Genomic DNA, 27,482 nt, shown 5'->3' on the forward strand with positions numbered 1-27,482 from the left:
GAGAAATGCCCAATAGAGCCGGGTTTTAATGTCTAATACCATGCTTTAATATTCTCTTTTGGGGTTGCCACAAATGCTCGACACATAATGAGATCAACTGCACCTTGTAAATACATCAACATTATGAAGGTGTTGAGGTGGTTTAGGGGATCTAACGACCCATCATATCTTTCTACATTGGGCATCTTGAATTTACTAAGCAAAGGGGTCTCCATTATTTCCTTGGTAAAGGGGGAATTAGAAATCTAGTTGAGGTCTCCCCTATTAAGGGTTGACTGCGAACTTTTACTAGCTTTTCTAATTAATCAATTTTCTTAAGTTTTTCTTTAAATTTTTGGGACTGTTGCTCGTTAATGCTCACACTGTTCACTCTTTCTACTTTCTTTGTTGGATATGAAAATTTCAAGGTAACTTCATATAGTATTACCACTTTACCCGTAAGTGTTGTCATGCTTGAACAATCCCAAGTCCATGTTTTACAGGATCTTTTTCCTATTTTAAGATTATGCTAAATATGCCTTTTATCCTCCTTTGGAAGGTTAGAAATTGGTCTAAAGACACAATTTACGACGAATTATCTAATGGTGAAGAGTATATTGACTGGGACGATTGATTCTTAGCAACAAGTTTAGACTCAGAATTACGTATTTCATCCATGATTGAGTTTTAGAAAGAAATCCTTCAAAGTTTCCTGTAGATGATGCTAACTATTGTAGCAAAAATTTGTTCGAGAGAATTTGAAACAATTACGACTTTGACAGCTACTCAGAATAATAAAAAAATAGCTTAGAGAACCAATGTGTACTCTAGGGAATCGCTTCGATTCGATGCTTAAGTTAGGGAATTTGGAAGGATTATATTATCGTAACAATAAAAGAGTGAATGAGAATGGGATAAGAGGTCTTATCCATTCTATATGTTTTTTATTTTTTAGTTTAATGTAAGGTAACACGGATAAATATACACACACAAGTTAAAAAATAAACATATGTACTAATACAGTCCTTCATGTCTTTATTTTTAAATTTTTTATTTTCATCATGAATTCATTAAAAAAATAAATATAGAGATAATGGACAGCACTTGTATGCACGGCAGATAAAGCTGCTCTGTTTGGGCGCCAACACTTCCGACGCGCGCAATCCGTTGGTCCCACTAAGCTACGGCGTGGTGATAGCTTTCCGGCGGACACGCTCCGGCTACAGGCAGAAAACAACTACGTGAGTTTTCTAATCTTGATTCCGTAAACGAATTTTCTTTTTCTGGTGATTCTTTTTTGTGGAATGCTAGAATTTGTTTGGGTTTGCTTGGCGAATGCATAACGGGGTCTGATTCCGGTTACTTGGACTGATAATTGGTTGATTGGAGCGTCATGGACCAACCAAAGTTGTCTGCTGATAATTGAGGACCATTTTCCTCCTTTTTTTTTTTTTTTTTTTAATTTGTGTTTTTAATTGTTTGTAGTGATTCCGATTACTCGGATTGATTAATTGGTTGGTTGGAGTCTTATGGGCCGACCAAAGTTATCTGCTGATAATTAAGAACCATTTTCCTGTTTTTTTTGTTTTGTTTTTGTTTTTTTTCCATTTGTGTTCTTTAATTGTTTGTATAACTTCTACTTCATTGATTTTTCAATAACAGCTTTATTCTTCTCGTTTATAAACACGTGTGCGTGTGTTTATATGTATAGAAAAATCTGTTGAGAAAGAGAGTACTAGATTTATGCAGTGTCTGGTAGGTTAGATGAAATAGAATGGGAGTGAACTATATTGAAAAATTATATGGTGAACATGTAAAAATATAAAGACCAATATGTTCTATTACTGCCTACTAAACAACTCATTAAGACAGGAAATCCTCAACAAATCATAGTTATAAAGAAAACTAATGCATATCTCTAAAGAGAAGCCCAAGAAATAACTCTACTCCTAAAGTCCAAATGGACCACACAGCTGCAAAAACTGCTTGCTTTGAAAGAAAATCTCCCTCCTTTCAACAAGGAGCTTTAAACTTTAGGAGAAGAAACCTTCAAAAGGAAGAAAAACCCAAATCTCTTGTTGAGGAAGACCACAAATCAAGGAGCAAACATGAGGCCCCAATTATGTGATATTTCCTTTGAGAAAAGTCAGCAAATCTTCTTATTGTAGAAAGGAGCGTGGAAATTGATTTAGGATTGATTTTGTATTTACTTGATCGTTCCCTTATTACAAGTATAAATAGGGGTTGTAAGTTGTTGTAAAATATACAATTGAATAGAGTTATTTTTTTTTTATTCTTCTTCCTCTAATTCTATATTTCTTTTATTCCTCTGGTCCGTTTTGCTATGATTTTAACATGGTATCAAAGCTGGTTCGTCAAACCTCTGCTCTGATTGTCCGATGAGCTCACCACCAGCTCCGCCATCGACGACAACGAAGGAACCGTTACTCCTTCACTGCCGATCGCTGGCGCTTACCAGGCCTTTCATATTTGATCTTTGTCTCTGCTATCAACGACCTCTGACGTCATTGTCTTTATCGTCGTTCTTCGCTGAAGTCTTCGACATCGTCATCTCCATCATCGGCGTCTCGGTCGACTTCATTCTCTGACGTTGTCTTCCTTAATCAGCTCGTTGCTCTTTTAGATCTGCGCCTTCGTGGATAGTCTTCATCCGATTTGATGTCATCTCCTGACCGTCTTCGTCGTCGTCTTCAGCAAATCAGAGAACACGCTGGTTCGTCTGAATCAAAGGTTGAAGACAACCTTCTTTTCATAGCTACAGATCCAAGCCCAAGCGACCCACACCAGGAAGATTGGATCTCTGCGACCTGCGCCCCAGTTCAGACTGCAGCCCAGTCTTGGCTATTCTCAATAATTCCACCCCTTCGTAATCCATGGCACACCAAGTAGGTAGTGTCAACTCTTCATTGGAAGGTACGCCTAATAATGATCATTTGTGGATTCTTGACAGTGGTGCAACCGACCATATGGTTTTCACACCCACTATTCCGACCCAATCTTTTCCAGTTCATGGTCGAACTATCCAATTACCGGATGGCTCCCATGTCGCCGTTACTCATATTGGATCCGTTCGCTTCTCTCCCACTCTCACTTTAGACAATGTTCTTTGTGTCCTGACCTTTCATTTCAACCTAATTTTTGTTCGTAAGTTATGCAAAATACACTATTGTCTCATTATCTTTTCTTCTGATTTCTGTTTTATTCAGCACCTGTGCTCGATGAAGATGATTGAGATGGAAATTGAGCGGGATGACCTCTACCACTTTGCAAACACTAGAAAGGCTTGTTGTTAGGCAGCCACCTCCACTTCGACTTCCCATATTTGGCATCAACGTTTAGGACATTTGTCCAATAAAAAATTGTCTTTCCTTTCCAATAAAGTACCAGAAATTTGTAGTTCTAATTTGAAACCATGTTTAATTTGCCCATTGGCTAAACAGACTCGTGCTCCATTTCCAACTAGTTCCATTTCATCCCACAAACCTTTTGAACTACTACATGTTGACATTTGGGGGGCTCATCGCACCCCTTCTATTATTGGTGCACATTATTTTCTCACTATTGTTGACGATTTTACCCATAGTACTTGGGTTTATTTAATGCACCACAAATCTAACACTTGTTCTCTCTTGCAGTCTTTCATTCATCTCGTTGAAAACCAATTCTCCACCACCATCAAAATCATACGAAGTGATAATGGGCCAAAGTTTCACATGCCCACATTTTATGCACCCAAGGGTATTGTCCACCAAACCAGTTGTGTCTCCACTCCTCAACAAAACGGAGTGGTTGAACGCAAACATCGTCACCTTCTCAATGTTGCCCGCTCCTTACTCTTTCAAGCACATATGCCAACACACTTCTGGGGGGATGCTATTCTTACTGCCACCTATCTCATTAACCGCACACCTTCTCCCGTTTTGTGGTTTATCTCCTTATGAAAGATTGCATGGTGTCAAACCCATATATAATCACTTGAAAGTATTTGGATGCTTGTGTTTTGCTTCCACTCACTCTCAGAACCTAGCCAAATTCGTCCCGCGAGCCATCCAATGTGTCTTCCTTGTTTACCCGTATGGTCAAAAGGGGTACCGGCTCTATAATCTTAGTACACACAAAGTCTTTGTTTCCCGAGATGTCATTTTTCATGAAGATATATTCCCTTTTGCCTCTTCTAAACCTGAACATACAAAATCTGTCTTACCTTGTCCTGTATTTTCCCTTGACCACATTCTAGATGACCCGTCTCCCATTCCGTCATCATCACCATCACCATCAACATCTCCTTCTCTAGTGCCCCGACGATCTAGTCATCCCACTTAGCCATCGACATACTTGAAGGATTTTCATGTGGAATAGGTTCTACCATCTCGGTCCACTTAATCATCTGACTTTGCGCTGGTCCATTCATCAGGTACTCCTTATCCTCTCACTAATTACCTTTCTTATTCTCGCTTAACTCCTTCTCACCGTGTCTTCACTTGAGTTGTCTCTTTTGCCAAAGAGCCACAATCTTTCTTGTAGGCCATGACTGATCCAAACTAGCGTACTGCTATGCGTGTTGAGATTGATGCTCTCGAGCTCAACAATATCTGGATCCTCACTCCACTCCCTCCTGGTAAGAAGCCTATTGGATGTAATGGGTATATAAGATCAAATACAATCCAGATGGATCCATTGAATGATACAAGGCTCGCTTCGTTGCCAAGGGTTACAGTCATCAAGAAGGCATTGACTATATCGAGACATTTGCGCCGGTCGCCAAGATGACCACTGTTCGCACTATTCTGGTTCTTGCTTCCGCGCATAACTGGCATCTTCATCAGCTTGATGTCAACAACGCTTTCCTCTTTGGAGATTTGGAAGCAGAAGTATACATGCAGCTTCCATTGGGATTCGCACGAAAGGGGGAGACTAGAGTATGCAAGCTCGTTAAGTCTCTCTATTTTCTTAAACAAGCCTCGAGGCAATGGTATTCCAAGCTCTCATCCACCCTTATTGATGTAGGATATTCATAGTCCAAGGCAGATTACTCACTTTTCGTCCAATCCCATAAGAACAATTTCACTGCCATTTTAGTATATGTGGATGACATTATCATTGTAGGAAACAGTTTGGAGCAGATCAATGCGGTCAAGAAATTTCTAAGTGACCACTTCAAGCTCAAAGATCTGGGAATTCTCAAGTATTTCTTGGGAATTGAAGTGGCTCGTTCAGCCAAGGGAATATTTCCGTCTTAAATTAAGTATGCCCTTGAGATATTGGAAGATGCTAGCTTCCTTCGAGCCTAGCAACTTCCCCATGGAACAAAACCTTGCACTCAATGAGAGTGAAGGCGAACTCATTACAGATCCTTCATCCTATAGACTACTTGTTGGAAGACTGATTTATTTGGTTGTCACAAGACTAGACTTAGCCTATTCAACACATGTACTCAGTCAGTTTATGGACAAGCCATGTATACCACACTTGAATGCAGCACACAGAGTCTTGCGGTACATTAAGAAATCTCTAGGCCAAGGGCTTTTCTTGTCGGCTTCTAGTGAAATCCAACGCCATGCATATTACGATGCAGATTGGGCACGCTGCAGGGACACTATACGATCAGTCATCGGGTATTGCATTCTGCTTGGAAAATCACACATTTCCTGGAAGACCAAGAAGTAAACAATGGTCTCTCGCTCCTCAACTGAAGCAGAGTATAGATCTATGACCTCTACATGCTGTGAGGTCATTGGGTTAAAATCTTTACTCGTAGATCTTGCAGTGATATATTCTCAACCAGTCAGACTGTACTGTGACAACAAAGCTGCTATACATATAACCTCAAATCTAGTGTTTCATGAACGAATCAAGCATATCGAGATAGATTGTCATGTAGTTTGAGAAAAACTCCAAAATGGGATCCATTCAAACAATCCATATGCACACAAGCCAGCAACTCGCTGATTTATTTACCAAAGCTCTTGGACTTGCACAATTTAACTACTTACTTAGCAAGTTGGGTGTTATAAATATCCATGCCAACTTGAGGGGGAGTGTTGAGGAAGACCACAAATCAAGGAGCAAACATGAGGCCCCAATTACGTGATATTTCCTTTGAGAAAAGTCAGCAAATCTTCTTATTGTAGAAAGGAGCGTGGAAATTGATTTAGGATTGATTATGTATTTACTCTATCGTTCCCCAATTACAAATATAAATAGGTGTTGTAAGTTGTAAAATATACAATTGAATAGAGTTTTATTTTTTATTTTTTATTCTTCTTCCTCTAATTCTATATTTCTTTTATTCCTTTGGTTCGTTTTCTCTGATTTTAACATCTCTCTCCCTCTTTCCCTCTCTCTCTCTCTCTCTCTCTCTCTCTCTCTCTCTCTCTCTCTCTCTCTCTCTCTCTCTCTCTTTGATGCTACTTACAAAATTTGAGAACTTTTTTTGGTGCTTCAGGCTTGTACCTCCAAGCATGGAGGTAAGACCGTACATAATTTACTCCTGTAGATGTTGGGGCTTTGTGCAGGCTGTTACATGTACATATATATATATATATATATATATTATTTTTCTTATTCTTCCGATAAATTTTGGAACCTTTTTTTCTTTGGTTTTTTTAAATAAAAAAGATATCACATGGTTTGATGAAAACTAAATGGAAGCCTATGAATAGACTATCCTTTTGGACTATTTAACAAACCATGCATAGGAGATGAAGGGATGATTGTATCTATGGATGGACTATCTTTTGAAAATCATTTCACTTTATTGATTGAAATTCTTTTCCCTCTTCTGCTGCCTAAGAATATGAAACATTTGCTAATGCTACCACTGCAATGAGAAGGGAAAGAAATACGTTCTTGTTACTTGTTAGTTGAAGTTGAAGTAAAAGCATATTGAATATTGCAATCATGTGAGTGCGTGAAAGCACACAACTTTTGTCATGGCAGAAACTTGAAAATGCAGTTGTGAATATCAAAGATAAAAATATTTTTCATGTGAAAGGGTTTGACTCGTCAGTTTACTCATTTATTTATTTATTTTTTAAAAAAAGGATTAAAGAAAAGCTTCATTCTATTTTATTAAGGTTTTAAATATTTCCTTCACTTTGTGATACTGCACTTCTTTTATGGTACGCTTTCAATTATGAGTGATTCCATTTGTTAGATTTCAACAACTTAATTTGTAAGTCATGTTGGAATTTGTAGGATGTTGGTTTGTTGAAGTTTCTACCAAAGCTGATAATGATCACTTCCCAACTAAATGGGACAAATGTTTGGTGTCATGAGCCCATGATATTAAAGGCACACATGGCAGCATAGGAGAGGAAAAAGGGGCTGTGGTCCCATGCACAGTCTCTTATGCTGTCATGTGAGCCTGTGAAGTCACGAGCCCATGATGAATAGCATTACTCAACTAAGTTGTTGCTTGTTATAATAGGAGTAAATTATTCTGTCAAATTGTTGGTCCAAATGAGAGCCCTGACTATTTGTGGTTATATATATATATTTAGAAGTTTCATTTGTAAGATGGACTCATTTTAAGATAAAATTGTTCATGCATTTACTCTCTTTTATTTTCTATTTTGCAAATTATGTCATTTGATACTAGTTTTGAACTGCAGAAGTTGCTGTTTTTAATTTGTCACAGGTGTGGTTCTATGGAATTGGTTACTTTTTCCCGCATCCCAAGAATCGAATTCAGATATGTTTCCCAAAATAATTTCATATCATACAGATGTAAATGTCTAGAAAAGGATTGGCATTGGTTTGGTAATTTGTTATTTAGGCCTCCACTACAAAGGCTGTCTCAATTCTCTCGTTGCCATGCTATTAAGATGGCTTCCAATGGGTATGTGGGGCGAGACAGCTACAAGTATAATAAAACTAAATTGTACAAAGGGCTGGAATTAGCTTCTTGTTTGATCATCCCTCCACCAAAAGATAAGAAGCCACGTGCAATTATCAAATTCTTGGGTGGTGCCTTTATTGGAGCAGTTCCTGAAGTTACCTACAGGTAAGACTTCTGATATTCTTACTGTTGAATTGTATAATGGAGGGAAATCTAGAGGGAAAACAGTTACAAGATCATCTTGACCTTGTTTTCTTGTTGTGTTCTCATTGTCATGCCTCTTGTTTTTCTATATTTATTTGGTCTAAAGTTTATTGTTTTATCAATGGAAATTTCTACGTATTTCAATGGGAAAAGGTTGGCCCATTCCATCTATATGCATGAAGTTAATGCCCTAATTTTTCAAATAATTACAGGAATAATATTGTTTCTATTTTGATTCGGCAGTCAGCCCAGTTAGTTGGAATGCATAGCATCACTCTTTCTTAATTAGTGTATCACATAGAAGCGCCAGTTTTCATGTGAACTTTTATTGCTTCTCTCTCACACTTGTATTTTAGAACTACTGGAGATTTGTTTTCATTCAATTTTTTTCATGGATAATTTGTTCTTTTTAGAATTTTTTGGATGCTTTACTTTTTTAATCTCATAATGCTGATCTTCATTTTGCCAAAGGTTTTGCGTGTGTATTGTTTGACCTTTATTATGTCTCTGTTGTATACATGCAGCTATCTGATTGAGTGTTTGGCGAATGAAGGTTTTCTTATAATCTCTGTGCCATATCATGTGACATTTGATCACACTCAAGCCGCCAGAGAAATATATGAGAAGTTTAACACCTGCTTGGATATAATTTTAGCATCTGGACTGCCTGATGTGAACATAACAGCAGGCGATCTTGTTCATCTTCCCCTTTATTCTGTTGGTCACAGGTGAATGTGATCTCTAATTCAATAGAGATGTCATCACTTCGATAATTGCTGCAAAATCATTTATATTGCCATCAATTAGAATCTTAAGAGCACAATCTATTTCACCTGTTTAGATCCTGCTATGTTCATGTTCATGCTGACTTCTTTCTTGATTTAAATTCTAATCATAGCAATGGTGCACTCCTCCAAGTACTCATAGGAAGTTATTTCTCGGAGAGGATACCAAAGGTTCGGGTTTTCTTTCTTTTAAAACAAGCTGGTCTAAGTATGATGTTAAAAAGGGATTCCTAAGAAGTGGATCTTATGCATTAGTGTTTTGAAGAAAAATGTGGATTATGAATTACCCTTTAGTTTGAAATCTCTGAAGCAATTTGTGGAGAGTGATAAAGGATTTTCTCCTGTCTTATGTGGAAGGCTAATGTTATAATCTCTTACAACAACAAGCCAGCAACTGAGGCAGTGCCATACTTTGAGCAGGTAATTTTGGTAACTTCGATTAATGCAATTCAATAGAAGTAATAATTAATTGCAACAGGATGGTACTACTGCTCCTCATCATGTTTGTCATCATCATCTTTGATCATGGTCATGATTGTCCTCATAGTCAGTATTCTAAATAGTGTTAAGATCCATTGCATGGCTATATTATTCTGCTAGTCTTTGCATTTGGTGGTTTGTGGTCTTTTCTTTAACTTTTTCATGCAATTATGTGAGAAATTTTTTTATTTGGTAGACGTTTCTACAAAAACAACTTAAACAAAACTTAAGCAAAACTGAGGAAAGGACTACTGGGGCATCGATAGTTATTACGTTTACATAAAAATCTGAAAGTAAATTTATTTGATTTTTACTGGTAGAATGGTAGGTGTGGATTTGGAAAATTTTTTAATAAGCAAAAGAAAAATAACAGTAAGGAAATCGAGGAAAAGGGGGGTGGGGAAGGGTGCAGCCCATGGAACTGGAAATAAGGATAAGTTGTCTAATTGACAAGGGGGTAAGGATATCCAATTTGTCTAATCTGAGTATGTAGTTGTCTTGTTCAATATTATGCTTTCTAAGTACTTATAATGCCTACTCTGCAGCTGGGTCCTCTTGTGAGTCAAATAATGCCCATTGTGGAAGCATCTCCAGTGTATTCCATTGCTTCAAGTGCTTCAGGTTGATTTCACACCCCTTGCCTTTTATATTATTGTTATTCTGGTTTAAAGTGGTTTTGAATATTTTATCTGTCTTCGTTTGGACTATACAGTCACTCATTTTAGTTATGGATTACATTGAATGGATTTAAGTGTGTTACAAACAAGCAGTCTTGGATAACTGTGGAAAGGAGTGTTAAAGGGGTATAGAGATTTTTACAAACCAGGGTAAACTATTCGTTCGTCATATATTTTGGCGAGAGACATGAAAGCACAAAATATCTTTTATAACTAACCCTTTGCTCTCTTAATGTACCTCCATGATATGGGACATGATGTCTGCTATGCATGGCATGTTACAAAAAAGAACACATTTCCTGATCTCTAAATTTAACATTTTATGCAATATTAGGTTGCTTGTAGTAACTATCTCAAAAAAAAAAAAAAAAAAAAAAAAAACTGTACACATCACTATGCTTTCTCCTCTCATGAAGAAAAGAATTGCTCATGATTTGTGCAACTGATTCATTGTTACCAAACATTTGTGGGCATAAGTAACAATGAACATTTCTTGATGGATCTATTCTTAACAAGTTTTGGACACCTTCCTTAATCCTAAGAAGTTCAAAATCGGGGAAGCATTACCCAATTTTGTAGCTAAAACAAGGGCTGTTTGCCAAATTCCGTGGGAGAAGCATATTTTTTTTCTTGGGATGATGTGTCCATGACAATTGTTTGGGTCATTAGTTTTAATTCTGTACCTCTTAATAAGGGTTTTTAAAGTTTTAATCTATAGAGACATTTTCATATTTTTAAGTAATTGGTTGTCTGGTATGCAGGATATTAGCTATCTGGTTCTGTTATTTGTAGTGTTAATTTTTTTTAGTGTATGCATTTTCATTTGAATATTTTTATTTTGCAAAGCTCATAATTTTGCTGAAGTTTCCAGTGATAATACTTTATCTTGATTAACTAAACTTTGAGATTTTAATTAGAGTAGGTTGTTATATCTAAGTTTTAATCTATTAGAGACATTTTCATAATTTTAAGTAATTGGTTGTCTGGTATGCAGGATATTTAGCTATCTGGTTCTGGTATTGGCGGTGTTAATTCTTTTAGTGTATTTCTTTTTATTTGAATATTTTTCTTTTATGAAGTTTCTAATTTGGCTGAAGTTTCCAGTGATAAATTTTTATCTTGATTAACTATCCTTTGAGATTTTAATTAGAGTAGGTTGTTATATCTCATATGCTCGTTTCTTTTTTGGGATCCTTTTGAAGATTTTTCTTTTTGAGATAACAAAAATTTAATTAATTCAAGAAATGAGAAAAAATTACAGGAAAAAGAGGACAAGCCATCCTCTTCGCAGCAAAAACAAAAGGGAAAAAGAAACAAGTATTTACATCAATCCTGCTTTCCATTCCCTCTGGATATCGAACAGCGAAATACCTTAAAATCCCAAAAGAATAAGCCCAAAATGCAGCCAAAAGTGAAGCTTTCTCCCAAATCAAATCCGTTGAAGTCGTCTGATCTCTAAATATGTTGGCTTTCCTTTCAAGCCAAAGAGTCCACAATAAAGCAAAAACAACACAAAACCAAAACCTTTTCATTTTTCTCTTCCTTCCGAAGCCCCAGAACTGTAACGATATGAAATCATAAGTAGTCTTCAAAGCCAACCAGTTCTCACCACTGCAGGAAAACACATTATTCTATAGCGCCCTTGCCCCCTCACAATATAGGAATAAATGACAATTAGTCTCACTTTCCTTGTCAAACATCAAGCAGATGTCAGGACTGAGAGCCTTATAAGGCCTTCTAATCTGAAGCAGTCATTTGCATTAACCCTGCTGAGAGCCAAAGTCCATATGAAAGCTCGAATCTTTAAAGGAACCACAGCCTTCCACACCTCTTCATTCAGATGAAAAGGACTGGGAATAATGGGTTTGAACAGATGAACAAAAAAAGACTTTGAAGAGATGAACCTGAAGAATCCCCAATCCAAAGCCTATTATCCCCCTGGTTTTGGTAATGAATGAATTCAGAACACTCCACAAGCAAGTGAGCTCTTCTATCTCTCTCTCATCGAGACTCCTAGAAAGATGGAACCAAGACACAAGATTCCTCTTAGAAGAAAAAAAATCAGAAATAGGAGCATCATGCATAGATGAAAGTCTATATAATCAAGATCCAAGGCATTCCAATAATGTCTTGCCCACCCAAATATCTTTACAAAAATGAACCCTATCCTTAACACCAATAGAAAAACAAGTGAAAGGAAATAAATATCCAGAAATGAGAACCATAGTATCCCGCCCATTCCTATGGATACCATACTTACTCTTTATTACTTTGTGCCATAAGGAACCAGACTCTAAGCGGAAATGTGCATAACCATTTGTCTTTTAAAGAAACTTTTTTAAAAATCCAAACTACGGGTGCCCAGGCCTCCCCCAGATTTTGGTCTCCTAACTGCCTCCCAACTAACAAGATGACCCCTCTTAACCTCCCCTTATAAGCTTCTCTCAACTCCCTGTTACTTTCATAGGAATTTTAAAAAAGAGAGATAGTAAATAGGAATATTAGAGAGACAAACACTGATGAGAATAATCCTACCATCCAAGGAAATATAAGCCTTCTTCCACCCTCCTAGTCTCTTCACTACTCTCCCAAGCACCTGATCTCAAAAGTGGCGGACAACGGATTGTTGGAAAAATGAATTTGAAGTCAAGATGTGAAAAATAATATTGAGACACTTATTGGTTGAGGTGTGCATAGCACTGCTCTTAGGTAAGATTTCGTCCCTCCAATATGGTGTAGAAGGCTCGTTGGCAACTACCTCAAGATACAACAGCCCTTCTGATTGGTCTGCACTCACCAATCGGGACATAGAAACAACAAGACTTGGTTAACCTAGACACATATTGTAACAATGATCACAAAAAGAAATTATCATCAGATTGGCAACAAAAAGAGTTTTCAAAGAGAAGAATTTTGTGAGCAAGAAGAAGAAAATTGTTGCAAAATCACGTTTTCAAAATGTATCTACCCTCGAGATATATATACAAATAATTATTAAAAAATGGTCAATGGTCATAAAACAGTTAACAACAACAATCACAATACAGTCACAAGACATTTAATAACAATGGTCACATAAACGGTATACAACATGTCACAAAATGGTCACAAAAAGTTTGATAACAACGGTCACAAAACGGTCAACCATTTTTTATAACTGTTAATAAAATTAAATAAATTATTTAAATGATCATTAGAGGAGAGAAGTAGTAACGGATTTTGGAATACTATTTTAACAAAATACCAACCCAGATTACCCCCAAGATGAAGACCACGAGATGAAATGGGCCAAGACAACAAATCGTGCCCTGCAAAAGATCCAAAACCCCCTACTTCCTACTGCTCAAATTAATGCCAGCGAAATCACTTTTAACTAAATTAATTTTCAGTCCTGAAATTTTCTCAAAAATTTTTAGCAATGTGAGTACCTTTAAAAAATTTTCAGTACTATTCTCTGAAAAGAAAATAGTATCATCGGCAAATTGTGAGACACCTCCCCCTTATCCGTACCTACTTCCAAACCCCTAATCACACCATACTCCTGTGCACTCGATACCAGCCTACTTAAACTATCTGCAACCAATGTGAACAAGAACTGAGACAATGAATCCCCTTGTCTTAACCCCTTTGGACATCTCAAACCATTGCTAGGGCTTACCATCAGTAATCATAGACAAATTGGCCAAAGTAAGGCAACCTTTGATCCATTTACACCATAACCATAAGAATCCAAAACCCTACTTGGCCATCACCTTGTCCAGAAATACCTAATTAACCATTTTTTAAGCTTAATCTAATTTAGAAATAATGACCTGTCCTTTAACATCCTCTACTACATCATTAGCTACCAGGATTGCATCTAGAATTTGTCTCTCTTAAGCAAAAGCGGACTGTGCTAATGAAATAGTTTCCTGTTCCCCCAATGCCTCCCTTAGTCTCCTCAACGAGACTTTAGTTAGAATCCTATAGACGCAAGTGACCAAGTCTCCTTGACAAGACCTTTTGAAGGTTTTGGATTGTAGGCATTAAATTTCACCGAAATTACTGAATTTTTGGCTGAAATTGCAGATTTTGGAAGTGAATGAGTGGAAACTCAACTTCAATATTATTTTTTTTTCTCTTTCAACTTTTAGTATAAATTTTAAAAAATTTGGAAGTTGGAAAAAAAAGAAGAAAAAACATGCATATTTTGGGGCTTTTCTTAAATTCATGAACTTGCAATGGATCTCCCTTCTTCTTTTCCTCTCAAAAAATATAGTGGCATGAATGACCCATCTCAAATTTTCCATTAAAATATATTTCAAAATGGACCAAATTATTTTGAATGATAGGAATGATTAAGATGATATCATAGCACATGATATGATAATTGCTTCAACAGTGAATTGTTTAGATAATAAAAAAATGTTACGTAAAATATATAGTTATTTTTAGATAAATGTTTAATGATCATTGTAATGATTTTATTTTATTTTATGTTTTTACTTCACTAGCAATATGTGATTTGTGAATCCTGCATACTCCATGTACGCATTTTTTTTTGGTTATATCATCAATAATAATATATTTTGACAAAAGGATTCTATCAAGGTCAATTTGGTCATTGAAAATTGGCTAGAAACTTAATAACCATGAGCACAACTAACCTTGCGTTTTCTATGATGCAAGATGAAGGAAGTTATAAAATCCATAATTTTTATTCTCAAAAATGTGATTTGATGCTGCAAAATCAACCTCCAATGGCTTCCTCTTGCTCTTGCACAAAATTGGGCTCTCCATCCTTTCTATGATTAGCTGATGGAAATATGAGAATTGGATGCATTTACTAGGCATTTGGTTTAGGAAACCCTAAGCATGGGAATATGCCTTTTGTCAACACGTGCTGATCTAGACATCTAGCTCCTTGACGAAAAAATGTGTCTATTTATTTTTTGATGGTTCAGAGTTGCTATTGAGTACTAACTTGTTATTTGACCTAAGTGTGATCATGTCACCTTTTTTTTTATTTTAATTTTTTAGTAATAATTAAGTGATAACATCTAAATAATCCCGATGATAATAATAATAAACAAAAAAAAAAAAAAGAAACTGAAATTTTTTTAAAGATTTTCTTCATTGATAAAATAATGATAATAATAACAATAGTTATTATTATTATAATCCAAAAACTGCCATACTAAGAGTAGTGATAATACCATAAAAATAATAAAACTACATACATAACATAAAAGCTTTTGTATTTTCTGCTTCTCCAGATTTTTGGACTTTTTTTTTTTAATGATTAAAATATATTTGAAATGAATGCAAAATAAGTAAAAACCAACAGAAAGAAGAAAAGGAAAAAGCAAATAAAGGATTTCAAGGAAATTCCATTCTATAATTAAAATTTAGACAAATTTCACTAAAATTTCAAGATTTCTATAAATTTCAGGTGGTTTGTGGAAATTTCCATGGAAATTTTATAAAACAAAAATTGATTGCCATTTCAATTTTGTAGGTGGTGAACTTGAAAGTGGAACTTTTCCAACAGACATTTTGACAATTTCATCGAAATTTAAGGGACTAGCAATAAATGTGTTAATCTCATCCCCTTGATCTTAAATGATTCCTATCCCAAAATCTGTAGATATCATGCAATTAATTTAAAAAAAAAAATCTTCCTAATACATTCCCTTAATAATTGTCCTTGAATTAATCGTAGAATCTTATTCATACTCTTGCAGGGGTAGATGGGGTAGTACACTGGGCTGGCTAGAATATGCTCGTGAGGGCTTTTGCCAAATTGTCCTCCTACAAATTTTGGTGTTAATTGTCATCACCCTTCTAATGGAATCCAGATTACCAAAAATAAGTTGGGAGTATTTTGTAGGCATTATAGGTTCCCGGTAATCCTCAAATGCTCGCCATGTAGAGCTCCTAAAAAGAAACCAAACATAGGCATCTAGGATTTCCTACTCACATTCCTGAGAATCATCAAAGATTTCTTGAACAAGACAACTAGTTAGGGTTTTCTTAAGCCATCATCATTAAAATTGACCCCTCTATGAATTTTGATGAATGGAGGCCCATGTGTAACTAAAGCAAAAAAGTGGGAAAATAGGTATACTCTTAAAATTTTAGAATTTTGGCTTGGGATATTACACAGAGCTTTCAAGGTTTTTAGGGGTGTCTCTTTGAATGATCCTTTTTCTTTTGTGGTGGAGTGGGGGTTGGGTTTGTTCTTTTGTATTTATTTATTTATTATTATTATTTTTTGGAGGATAGCTTTTTCTCTTGCTTTTGTACATTCATCTTCTTAATAAATTGGATGGTGACCCATGCTATGCATGTTTGGTTGACAGAGAAGTTGAAGGAGAAATGTAGAAAGAGAATGAAAATTGAAAAGAAAGAAAGAGAGAAATTGGTGCCTTGTTTATGGAATTGATTTCTTTTGCTATCAGAAAAGCTAATGCTCTTAGCTTCAAAAACTTCCTCCTGTTCCAAATGTATTCATTTAGAGGTTTGAAGACTTAAGAAACCTTCTGTTTTGATAAGCAAAAAGTGCATCTACAAAGGTCAGCCTGGCATTTAATGAGATGATGCTAGATGAAGAAAAAGGTTGAGATATTTGGGGCAACTTCTTTTTCTCTCGAATCCTATAGACATTATTTTTTGTCGGAGAAGAAAGACAAGAGTATCACCACATAGTTTTATTGTAAGCATAATCTTCTTTATGAATGCACCTAGTTTTATCAGACACTCGCCCTCCAACACTAATCCATATTTGCAAATGATTGTTGGCAACCCATCCTTATTCACTGAAATGATTTGATTTTTATGTATCTAAAATATGTTTACATGACCTGATAAATAGTTGGATTGCTTCTTCTTCGAAAGGCACTTGTCCAATGCATCTAGCAAGCATTACTTGCACATCTGATGATTGTAAATTTACCATGCTAGTCTTTGTTAATTTCACTGTATGTTGCTCGCATGTCTAATACTTGTACTTATTGTTCCTAGTCTGCAGTTATTTTCTAATGCTACAACTTGTTAATTATGCAAATGTATAGGAGATGCATGGAAGGTGCTGCTTGACATGGCTGGAAGAATGGGACAAAACTTTGATCAGGGAGCTGAAATTTCATTGACCAAATTTGCTGATCAATTGCCCTCGGTGCTGAATCAGGTATTTGTCTGTCTTGTACTCATGAGAAGATGCATCAAGGTGCATCTTGCTTTGCTTCTTGGATCAATGACTCGATCTTCCTTGTAACTGATTACTATACTTGAATCAATCCTGTTGGCTGACAATGCTCCTTTTGGAGATTTGTGCCTCGAGGGGGGGGGGGTGTTTCCTTAAAAGTTTGTGTTAGTGGCCCCGCCGTAGCTCACACACTTAAATTCTTGGCTTCACAATTGTCAGTGAATAACTAGGAATTTCATCTAAGGTGGCTTATGGGTGTTATAGTTGGTGACTGTTGGTGGTGATCCTTTTTAGGTTGGTTAGAGGAAATCAGGAATGTCTAGTTTTTCATTTTCAATGCTTCCTTCCCTCCCATCCTTGAGTGGTTGACAGGAAATTTTTCATGTCTTAACTCTAGATACATGAGTAAAATTGATATTATTGATATTGTTTCTTACAGGTCAAACAAGGGATATCAGAGTTCAAGCCAACACCTGCTGAGAATCGTGATTTTTTTAGGAACTCATATAATGTCAAACGTACACTACTGGTATCTATAATGCTTCCATGATAGAACTACTGAAATGGATGCTTTTGATGTTTGTTTTGTTTTGGTGGTGACGATGATTTATTTTGTTCCAGGTGAAATTCAACTTTGATGCAATTGATGAGACAGATCTCCTTGAGAAGACACTGAAGCCTCGTGTGGAGTCTATAGGCGGGACACTGGAGAAGGTGTCATTGGATGGTAACCATATCACACCATGCATGCAGGTTAGCTTGCCAATTCTTTCAGTCATTGTTCATGAAGCATTCCCATATACTGTAAGAACCAGTTATTAAAGCTTGGTGTGCGTTGTTTACCCACAAGGCCACAACCTACCAGCTTAAGCCTTCAGGTCAAATTTTAATCTAACATGGTGTCTGGCCTAGTATTTTCTTCTTGCTTCTTGTGTTTCTTGTCAAAAAATTGTCTTTTTCCTGTGGTGGATTAGATTCATCATTTGTTTACCTTTCCACATGCAATTGGAATTCATGTTTGAGGGAGTCCTTGAGGCTTACACTTTGTTGGCCTACAACCTAATAATTTAAACTTTTAGGTCAAGTAGTAAACTATAACCGGTGCTTTTTAAACTCAGACTGGATGAGTCAACTTGTCTGACTGGGAACAATCCTCTTTCCAATCAGAGTCACATAAATTTGAATTAGTTTTATTGCTTTTGACAATATGTAATCCAAATTACAATTCGAGCACCTAATTACATGGCAAAAATCTGTTTAAGTACTCAAATCACTTATTATTTGAATAATGTTTTATAATGATCTCCAAAACTAGGCAAATTGATTCATAGTTATAGGGTAAGAGAGATAGTATCCTTGATATGCAGTGAGGTCTCCAAACATAATACATAGTATTTGAAAAAGAGAGAGAGAGAGCAGTGAGGTCTCCAAACATAATACATAGTATTTGAAATTTCAAGCCCTTGATAAGAACATGAACAGTGACTAAATTTATCAATCACTAAGTTGTAAATGTAGATGTGGAATGAGTAAAGTGTGCATACATGCGTACACACGCAGAGAGAGGTTTTCGCGCACACTAGTAAATTTGTGGCATGAGTTGCCTGTAATAAAGTTGAGTAAATATAGTTAAATTATTTATTTTTAAATCATTTAATTTATAAACGAACATATTTATCAAATGATAGGAACAAAAACTCATAATGAAAATTAATTTGAAAATGAAATAAATTGAGAATATATTATTGTTATTGTGTTTATAAGTTAAAATATCAAAACTAGAGGTTATTCAAACTTGAAGTTGAAGGTTAGTGGTTCAAATTAGTCTCTCCAAACAACAACAACAACGACAACAAAACCAAACCTTAAGTCCCACTAGGTGGGGTTGGCTATATGAATCATTTTCCGCCAATTTACGCGATCATGGACCACTTCTTTTGACAGATTCAAGGCTATTAAATCCTTACTATCTCCTTTCAAGTTATTTTAGGTCTACCCTAGCCCTTCTACTCTCCTCACAGTAACTAACTCACTCTTCCTCACTGGCACACTATGTAGCCTACGTTACATGTGTTCATACCATCTGAGTCGTCCCTCCCTTATCTTATCTTCTATAGAAGCTACACCTAACTTATTGTGAATATGTTCATTCCTTAATTTATCTTTCAGTGTTATACCACTCATCCACAACTTTTACTTTTTGGATATTCTGTTTCTTTGTTGCCCAACATTCTGATCCATATAGCATAACTCGTCTTATAAAACTTCCTTTTTAATTTTAACGGTATTTTATGATCACAAAGCACACTTGAATCACTTCTCCATTTTACCCAACTTGCTTTTGCTTTATGCATTACATCATTTTCAATTTCGCTTTTAGTTTGCATAATAGATCCAAGGTATCGAAATCTACAAGTGCTATTTATTTCTTTATCATCAAGTTTAACTTTGTCTCCAATATTCCTCCTACCATTACTGAAATTACATTTCATATATTCAGTCTTATTTCTACTTTTCCTAAGGCCTCTAGATTCCAAAGCTTCTCTCCATAATTCTATCTCAGTCTCTACTCCGCCCCTAGTTTCATCAATTAATACAATATCATCTGCAAACAACATACACCATGGAACGTCCTTTTGAATACTCTTTATCAATTGGTCCATTAAAGTAAAAAGATAAGGGATCAAAGTAGATCCTTGATGTACACCTATGGTGATTGGAAATTCTCTAGTTTCTCCATTTTTGTCCCTACACTAGTCATTACTCCATCGTACATATCTTTAATAACATCAATATATCTACTACATACACCCTTTTTTTCTAAAACCCACCATAGAACTTCCCTAAGTATCCTATCATATGCTTTCTCTAGGTCAATAAATACCATATGCAAGTCCCTTTTCTTTTCCCTAAACTTTTCCATTAATCTTCTTAAAAGATATATAGCTTCTGTGGTAGATCTCCTAGGCATAAAACCAAATTGATTTTCTGAGACCTTCGTTTCTAGCCTTAATCTTTGTTCAACTACCCTTTCCCATAGTTTCATCATATGACTCATAAGTTTAATTCCATGATAGTTATTACAATTTTGAATATATCCTTTATTTTTGTATATAGGTATTGAAGTGTTTTTCCTCCATTCTTCTGACATTTTCTTAGTTTATATGATTGTATTAAATAAATTAGTCAGCCATATAATTTTGTTATCACCTAAACATTTCCAAACTTTAATTGGAATGTTATCTGGTCCTATAGCTTTCCCATATTTCATCTTTTTTAGTGCAAACTTAACTTCATTAACTCTAATTTTGTGAATAAATCTCATATTTTTAGTCTTTTCCTCATTTATCAAATCTAAGTTAAGGCCTTCTATTTGGTTTTTTATTTAAACAACTCACTAAAGTAACTTCACCATCTTTCTTTAATGTCTTTGTCCTTAACCAAGAAAATATCATCCTCACTTTTTGTACATTTTACATTTCCTAAGTCCTTACTCTCCAGGTATGGAATGAAGATTGCTCACACTTTGCCCTCTTTGGACCCCTAATGGCATGTCAGCCTTGTGCATTGGGTATTACATAATGTATCTCCATCTCACATTTCCTTATTGTTGTGAAGTTAGAGATGAAGCAGTGACAGGAAAAAAGAGAAGAAATGAAGAAGATTTAAGTGGAGCCTTCCATATAGCTCCAGGTCTACCTTACGTATTTATGTATGATTAAAAGAAGACTTTAGGACAAAAATACTGCCACTTACACAACCTAATTACTAAAATATAATTTATCTTCTAATACTCACCCTCAAGCTGGAGGTGTAAAAATATCACCAAACCCCAGCTCCAAACAAGGCAAGCTTAAATAAAAGGCTTTGTGAAAACATTGTCTAATTGAACCACATATTTCAAAAGAGGAATCCTCATAACCTTCTTCAATGCAGCATCTCTTAGAAAATGACAGTCATCTTCAATGTGCTTTGTCCTCGCATGAAATAATGGATTGCTAGTGATATAAATGGAAGCTTGATTATGACAAAATATATCTATTAGTTACATTGCCAAGAATACCATCTTTGTCATAAGAGACCGCAGCCATATAAGCTCACACATGCAATGAGCCATAGCTCGGTATTTTGTATCAAAACTAAATCTTGCTACAATTTTGTTTCTTGTTAAGCTAGGTAACAAGGTTAACTCCCAAAAATGTACAGTATCGATAGCCAACCCAATCTAGATGAGAGCACCTCATGAGATACCATAAAATCCTATAGACAACAACCCAATGTGGTTGGTTGTGAATTTCCAGTCTGACTCTCCCCTCTCACTGCAAAAAGATATACTAGGTCTAATGATAGTCAAGTAGATCAACTTCCACCAACTTCCTGTGTTGAAGTCTCTCTTCAAACTCCAGTTCAACATCCTTAGACAACTTCATGTTAGAATCCGTAGAGTAACTGGTTTAGCTCCCAACAAACCAATGTCACTTTACTAGTCCAAGGTATACTCGCTGAAATAGATTCAGCCCTTTCCTACACCATACAATCCCATTACCACGAAAGTGATGTGGAGTATTCAAGTCCTTGATTTGAAAATTAGCTTGAAGCCATTGGTTAACATGTACAACCCACTCTATCAATGATGATGATATCATCAACATAAACTAATAAAAGTTCCACAACTATCTCATTTTGGCAAACAAAGACCTAATGATTAGAGTAACATTGGGTAGAGCCAAATGTAGAGGCCTCCAACTAAAATTTTCAAACCAAGCTTGAGGAGACTACTTTAGCCCATAAATGAACTTATGCAACCTGCTTTACCATCCTCCTCTTGAGCATCATACTCAAGAGGTTGCTCCATGTATTACTACAAATCTCCACACAAGAAGGCATTCTTCACATCCAATTCGTATAATGGTCAATCAAAATTAACTACCAATGATATCAATATAGGTATGTGATTTAATCAAGCAACAGGTGAGGTCTCAAAATAATCCTTACCATATGTTTGGGTGCACACCTTGGTAATCAATCAGCCTTAAGCCGTTCAATATAACCGTTAGGAAGATATTTGATGGTTTGGACCTAACAACATCTAACCAATTCCTCACAGGGAAGAAGATCCACCAAGTCCCATGTCCCTTGAATTATCAAGGCATCCATATCTACATTCATTGCATGCTTCCACCGAAGGTTACCAAGTGCTTCAACATGTGAGAAAGGATAGAAATAACGGAAGTAGATAGGGCAAAAGAATGCATCGGTGTAGGAAGGTGAAGAACTGTTACATAATTTGCAATAAGATAAGCAACTAAGATTGTTGAGTCCATGTTCGAGTACCTTTCCAGTGAGCAAAGTGACAAATTCAAGTCACATGGGGATGGATCTCCACAACCGGAATTCAAAACACTGATGGGCAGAAAGATGTGGCGGCATGGTGGTAGTGATGTCTGTGCTTGCTCTCTATGGTTGACAAACCCTCAATTGTTTCTCTAGGTCTTTAATTGCTAGATTAGGAAGAGGATCAACATGGGGATCGTAAATCTTTGATGGAATCAACATAGATTCATCCAAGGAGGACCTTGCACTAGAGAAATAAGGCATCCCTTTAAAAAAGGTGACACCTGCACTAACATAATTTGTGCGAGTGTGGGGATCATAACATATATAACCTTTTTGAGTTCTTGAATACTTGACAGAGACAAATTTAACAACATAATAGGAGAACTTGTCCTGACATGAACAAAACATGCACCCAAAGACACAAGACATAACAAAGACCATGTATGTTATTGGGTACACAATGGAGAAGAGAATTTGTCCCCCCTAGAAGACTAAAGGGCATCTTGAGGCTGTAAGAAGAGCATTATTCCAAAAGGTTTCAGGAACATGCATATGAAGTAGTAGAGACTCTACTATGTACAGTAAATGTCTTTTTTTTTTTTTTTGGTCTCCGCAACTCCATTGGTATGCATATGTAGATATTTGATGAATAATCCCTTTGGCAAAGCAAAATAATGAAACTCATTTTGAACAAAATCAAGTGCATTCTCAGATTAAAAAACTTTGAATACCTAGGCCAAACTGAGTTTTTATTTCTTGGTAGAATTTAGGAAATACATTCAAAAATTCATACATGTCTTTTAACAAATAGATTCATACGTCAAAATCATCCACAAAAGACACAAAATATCAATGATCAATCAAATTCTTAACTCTACACGGACTACAAGACTCGATTCTAGATAGAAAATATGTCCTAACATGCTTTCCCAAATGACACACATAACACTCAAATTGAGAAACAATCTTGAACATAGGAAAAACTTGTAGTTTTTGAAGGAATGGATGATCCAAATGGGTGTGCCACTAATTAAAAAGAAAAACCATGAGTACAAATAGAAGGAAAGAAGGTCACATAGCAGTTATAAGATTTAGTCAATTGACTAACCAATAAGAGGTTAATAGGAAATTTAGGCACATATAACGTAAAGAAAGAGGAGTAACCTTAAAGTAGTGGGTTTCAAGGATTGAAATATAAGAATACTACATGTCATATATGAGGAGGCGCTCTATAACCCCATGAAGAGGCAAGAAGCCCGTTTGCACTTGAATGGGCAACATTGGCATTAGAAGTAGAAGACTAAGTTTGGAGTTGTTGGACTGTAGATAAGATTTTTATACGTCTCTCGGGACACAGTAGATGATGTACTCAATTACCTAGTGGAGTGGCTAGGTGCACTAGAAGTTTCAACAGTCGAATCACCCTTTAAAGGCCCAAGTCAGTTTCTTGTGGAGATCCTCATAGTGATCAATAGTACAGTTTTCCTTGCCACAATGTGTGCAAATGTGAGAATTGCTAGAGGAACTTTGTGTCTTGATGCATTACCTCAGCCATGACCGCAAAGCCCATCCTTGTCCTCCAACAATTCCCTTGCAGTTGGAGGTAGTGCTAACCATGGCTGAACTATCACAGGAAGAAACTTCAGAAGAAGATTGAGAGCCATTTTTGGTGATCTGTTGGGTTCTAGAATATGCTTCATTTATGGATGTATTCACTAGCAAGAATCTAATCACGGATGGGTTGAAGCCTATAGCTCAACCGGTCAACCCACAAACTTTGAAGCCAAAAATTCTGTACTGTGCCTCTTAATCATCTCATTGTTGGTAGATGTTGAGATCTTCCCACATAATTTTCAAAGTGCTATAATACTAATTAATGGATGTGTCCTCTTGGTCATATTTGGAAAACTTCTCATATAGGTAAAAAAACACATGTTTCATTTTTATCTTGTGAGAAGCTTTCATGAAGATCATCTCATATAGTCTTGGCTGTTCTATGAAATATCACATCCACAGCAGTGGTTCCATGCTATTTCACAATCACAGAAGCAATTTGCTACTCTCTTGCATCCAATATTCATAATCCTCGGAGACTGGAGATGGAGGAGAATGCAACAATTCCCTTTTGCATTAGCATACACTCGCTCTACTTGAGACCACAATAGGTAGTTGGAGCTTGGAGGATCCAACCAATTTTATGGTTGTCATGTACATTAAAATATAATTGGAATATAATTAAAGTTCAGTTTTTAAAAGAAAAAATTAAATAGTATAAACTAATAACTCACATAGTTTTGAACTTATTTAGTTTTTGGTTGGTTTTTTTCGTTGTTCTTCTTTTGCTTGTTTTTTATTCCTCTTTTAAGGATTTCTTACTCTCTCTTAAGTTGTAATCGTTTTGTCTTCTTTATTAATACATTTTCTTTTATTATCCAAAAAAAGCCTCAGCTATCAAAATGAGAAAAGTCAAGAGATAATAGATATAAAATATTATGTGCTAGACATATACTTATATATTAGACTTTTAGCGATTGCTGTATTGATATAATATTTTGGAAGATGGTTAGATATGTCTAGCAATTTATTTATACTAAAAAAAAATATTTTAAAAATCTTTGCTTTTATTGAGTTTTACAATAATTATTTAAATTCATAAAAATGTTGGTTTATTGTGCATGAAGTTTTCAATACATTAGAAAATGAGGCAATTTAAAGTTAGGTACATGTTGTGTAGATGTTAAGTGCCACCCACTCAAACCCCCCCCCCCCCCCCCCCGGGGGGATGGCCCCCCCACAAAAAAAAAAGGGACAAATCAAGCATCAACGCAAGATAATGAGAGTTTCTTGAGATTAATATCATTTTATTGCTTTATAGTTAGGATGTGAATTAGCAAATTTTAATTTTTTATAATCAATTTTGACATAGATAAGATGAAATTCTATTTTTATTTTTAGCATAGAAACACATTAATCCCTTAGTATTAGCATGTCTTTGAATTATGTGTCAAATCAGTTGAAAATGCATTTATACTAATATTTTTTCTTTGAATTTGTTTGATCAAAAGTTCAATAAATGCATGACATTTTTCAATTGGCTAGCTTGACTTGGTGGTTCCATGTTTTAGAGCCTTTTTAAGTCATAAAATTTTTGGATTGACGTTTACAATGTTTTTACCTCCACAATTGTTATCAAATTTTTTAGGGGATGAAATTTTCATATTTTATTTCAATAGCTAATTGTTTTTGGAAGATATTCTTTCATTCAGAATACAAATTTATTTTATTGCAAGATATTTGTTAACGGTTATTTAGTCATTTAGCATTATTATTTTGTGTTGAGTTTAGTTAGTAATAAGTGTGAGTTAGTAAGGGTATTATGGTCATTTCAATAGTACTTGACATATATTATAAATAGAGGGAGAGACCTATAATTGTTTTTAGGTCTTCCATTCAACATGGTGTCAGAGCATGATTCTGAAACCTAAACCCTAATTGTTACCACCACCATCAAAACTGAAGCCTAAAACCCAAAATCCGCTGCATGTCTACCATCATAGAAGAATTTCCAGCAATGCTATAGTCCTAGAAAACAGCCAGCAGCAGCAGAAAGAACCTAAACCCTAATTGTTACCACCACCATCAAAACTGAGGCCTAAAACCCAAAATCCGCTGCATGTCTACCATCACATAAGAATTTCTAGCAATGCTATAGTCCTAGAAAACAGCGAGCAGCAGCAGAAAGTCAGACCAGTCGCTGGTATTTTCTGGGCGACACTGCCAGTTTGAGAACATCAAATCTGCTATAGATTTTGAAAAAACAACACCATAGTCACACAGAGACACTGCCGATCTGCCTCCCACTGAAACCCCATCTCCACGCAGTGTCCCACGCGCCGGTAGAAGGCCGCCAGGGTCAGCTCCACACGTCGGCGCATGAAGCTACTTGCAGGCATGGTTTTGACCAGAAATCATCCAGCAGTGATCCAATCCCTCTATTCACATATTATTGGAGTTTTTCATGATGTGTTTTGCCCAAAGATCTCACCTTTTTTAATTGCACATGTGTGGCACCCAAGGAATGGTTGTTTGATGCTTTATGAATCTTTTCATCAATGGTTATTGATTTTAGTGGGTCTGAAACAGTGGGATTTTCTGTGTGTTTTGATTCAATGTTCTAATTCTTTCCATATGTCAAAATATCAAGCTGTTGGGCATTTTGCTCAAAGATCCAATGTTTGTTGTGACCATGCACTCGTGGTAATTCGTTAGTTGTTGTTCGGTGTTAGTAACAGTCATTAGTGACTTTCTTGAAGCAGTGGCAGTGCTCATAAGCTGTTTTTGTGAGGCTCTGGCAGTGTAATATAAGTTTGTTGGTGATTTGTCCATGGTATTTTTGGTGGTTTACCTCTCCAATTGTTCCATTGCTGCATGTTGCTTTCTTGGGGCTGCGTCTGAGTTTATTGGTGCTGTGGCAGCCTTGTACTAATTTATTTGTGACTTGTTCGTGGTTGTTTTGATTGTTCCAACAAGTAATCTTATGGTCATTGGTTTGAGTTTTCGAATGTTGGGATGGAGTTAGCAAATTCCAAAAGTATGGTTCCTTCGTTAGCCACTTGTTTGAGTGAACCACTTACTATAACTATATTAGAGGAGTAATTAAGGTTTCTACAATATCAATCGTCTCAACAAGCATCTTCTCACATTGCGTCTTTTGCCTAGAAGGTAATCCTACAGTCTGTATGCCATCTGGTATCCTTCCTACTAGTCCTTGGGTTATCGATTCTGCTGCCATTGACCATATAACCAGTGCAACCAACTTCTTTTCTGATTTCTAGTATCCTAAAAATCTACTTGAAGTTACCCTTGTTGATGGGTCCACTATTGCTACTAAGGGGACAGGAACAGTAAATACTACTCCTTCTATCTCTCTTTCTTCTGCTTTATACATTCCTAAATCCCCTGTCAATCTTATG

The 27,482-nt window shown here is 35.9% G+C and overlaps 1 protein-coding gene across 2 annotated transcripts in view; it reads left to right on the forward strand.

Annotated features, from left to right (window-relative positions):
* The first annotated feature begins 1,026 nt into the window (after positions 1-1,026).
* The window catches only part of LOC131150793 (uncharacterized), a 40,524-nt gene continuing 14,068 nt past the window's right edge, over positions 1,027-27,482 (forward strand). Inside the window, exons 1-9 of one of the 2 annotated variants that reach the window (XM_058101758.1) lie at positions 1,027-1,220; positions 7,614-8,005; positions 8,569-8,772; positions 8,943-9,000; positions 9,187-9,249; positions 9,855-9,930; positions 17,039-17,154; positions 17,612-17,701; positions 17,794-17,925. In XM_058101758.1, coding sequence (XP_057957741.1) covers positions 7,650-8,005; positions 8,569-8,772; positions 8,943-9,000; positions 9,187-9,249; positions 9,855-9,930; positions 17,039-17,154; positions 17,612-17,701; positions 17,794-17,925 — 1,095 coding nt within the window. In that variant the 5' untranslated portion in view covers positions 1,027-1,220; positions 7,614-7,649. The remainder of the gene's footprint in view (positions 1,221-7,613; positions 8,006-8,568; positions 8,773-8,942; positions 9,001-9,186; positions 9,250-9,854; positions 9,931-17,038; positions 17,155-17,611; positions 17,702-17,793; positions 17,926-27,482) is intronic. The other variant, XM_058101757.1, reaches the window with a different exon arrangement.

The sequence above is a fragment of the Malania oleifera genome, chromosome 3 (genome assembly GCF_029873635.1).
Source record: "Malania oleifera isolate guangnan ecotype guangnan chromosome 3, ASM2987363v1, whole genome shotgun sequence".
In the NCBI taxonomy this organism is placed as follows: domain Eukaryota; kingdom Viridiplantae; phylum Streptophyta; class Magnoliopsida; order Santalales; family Ximeniaceae; genus Malania; species Malania oleifera.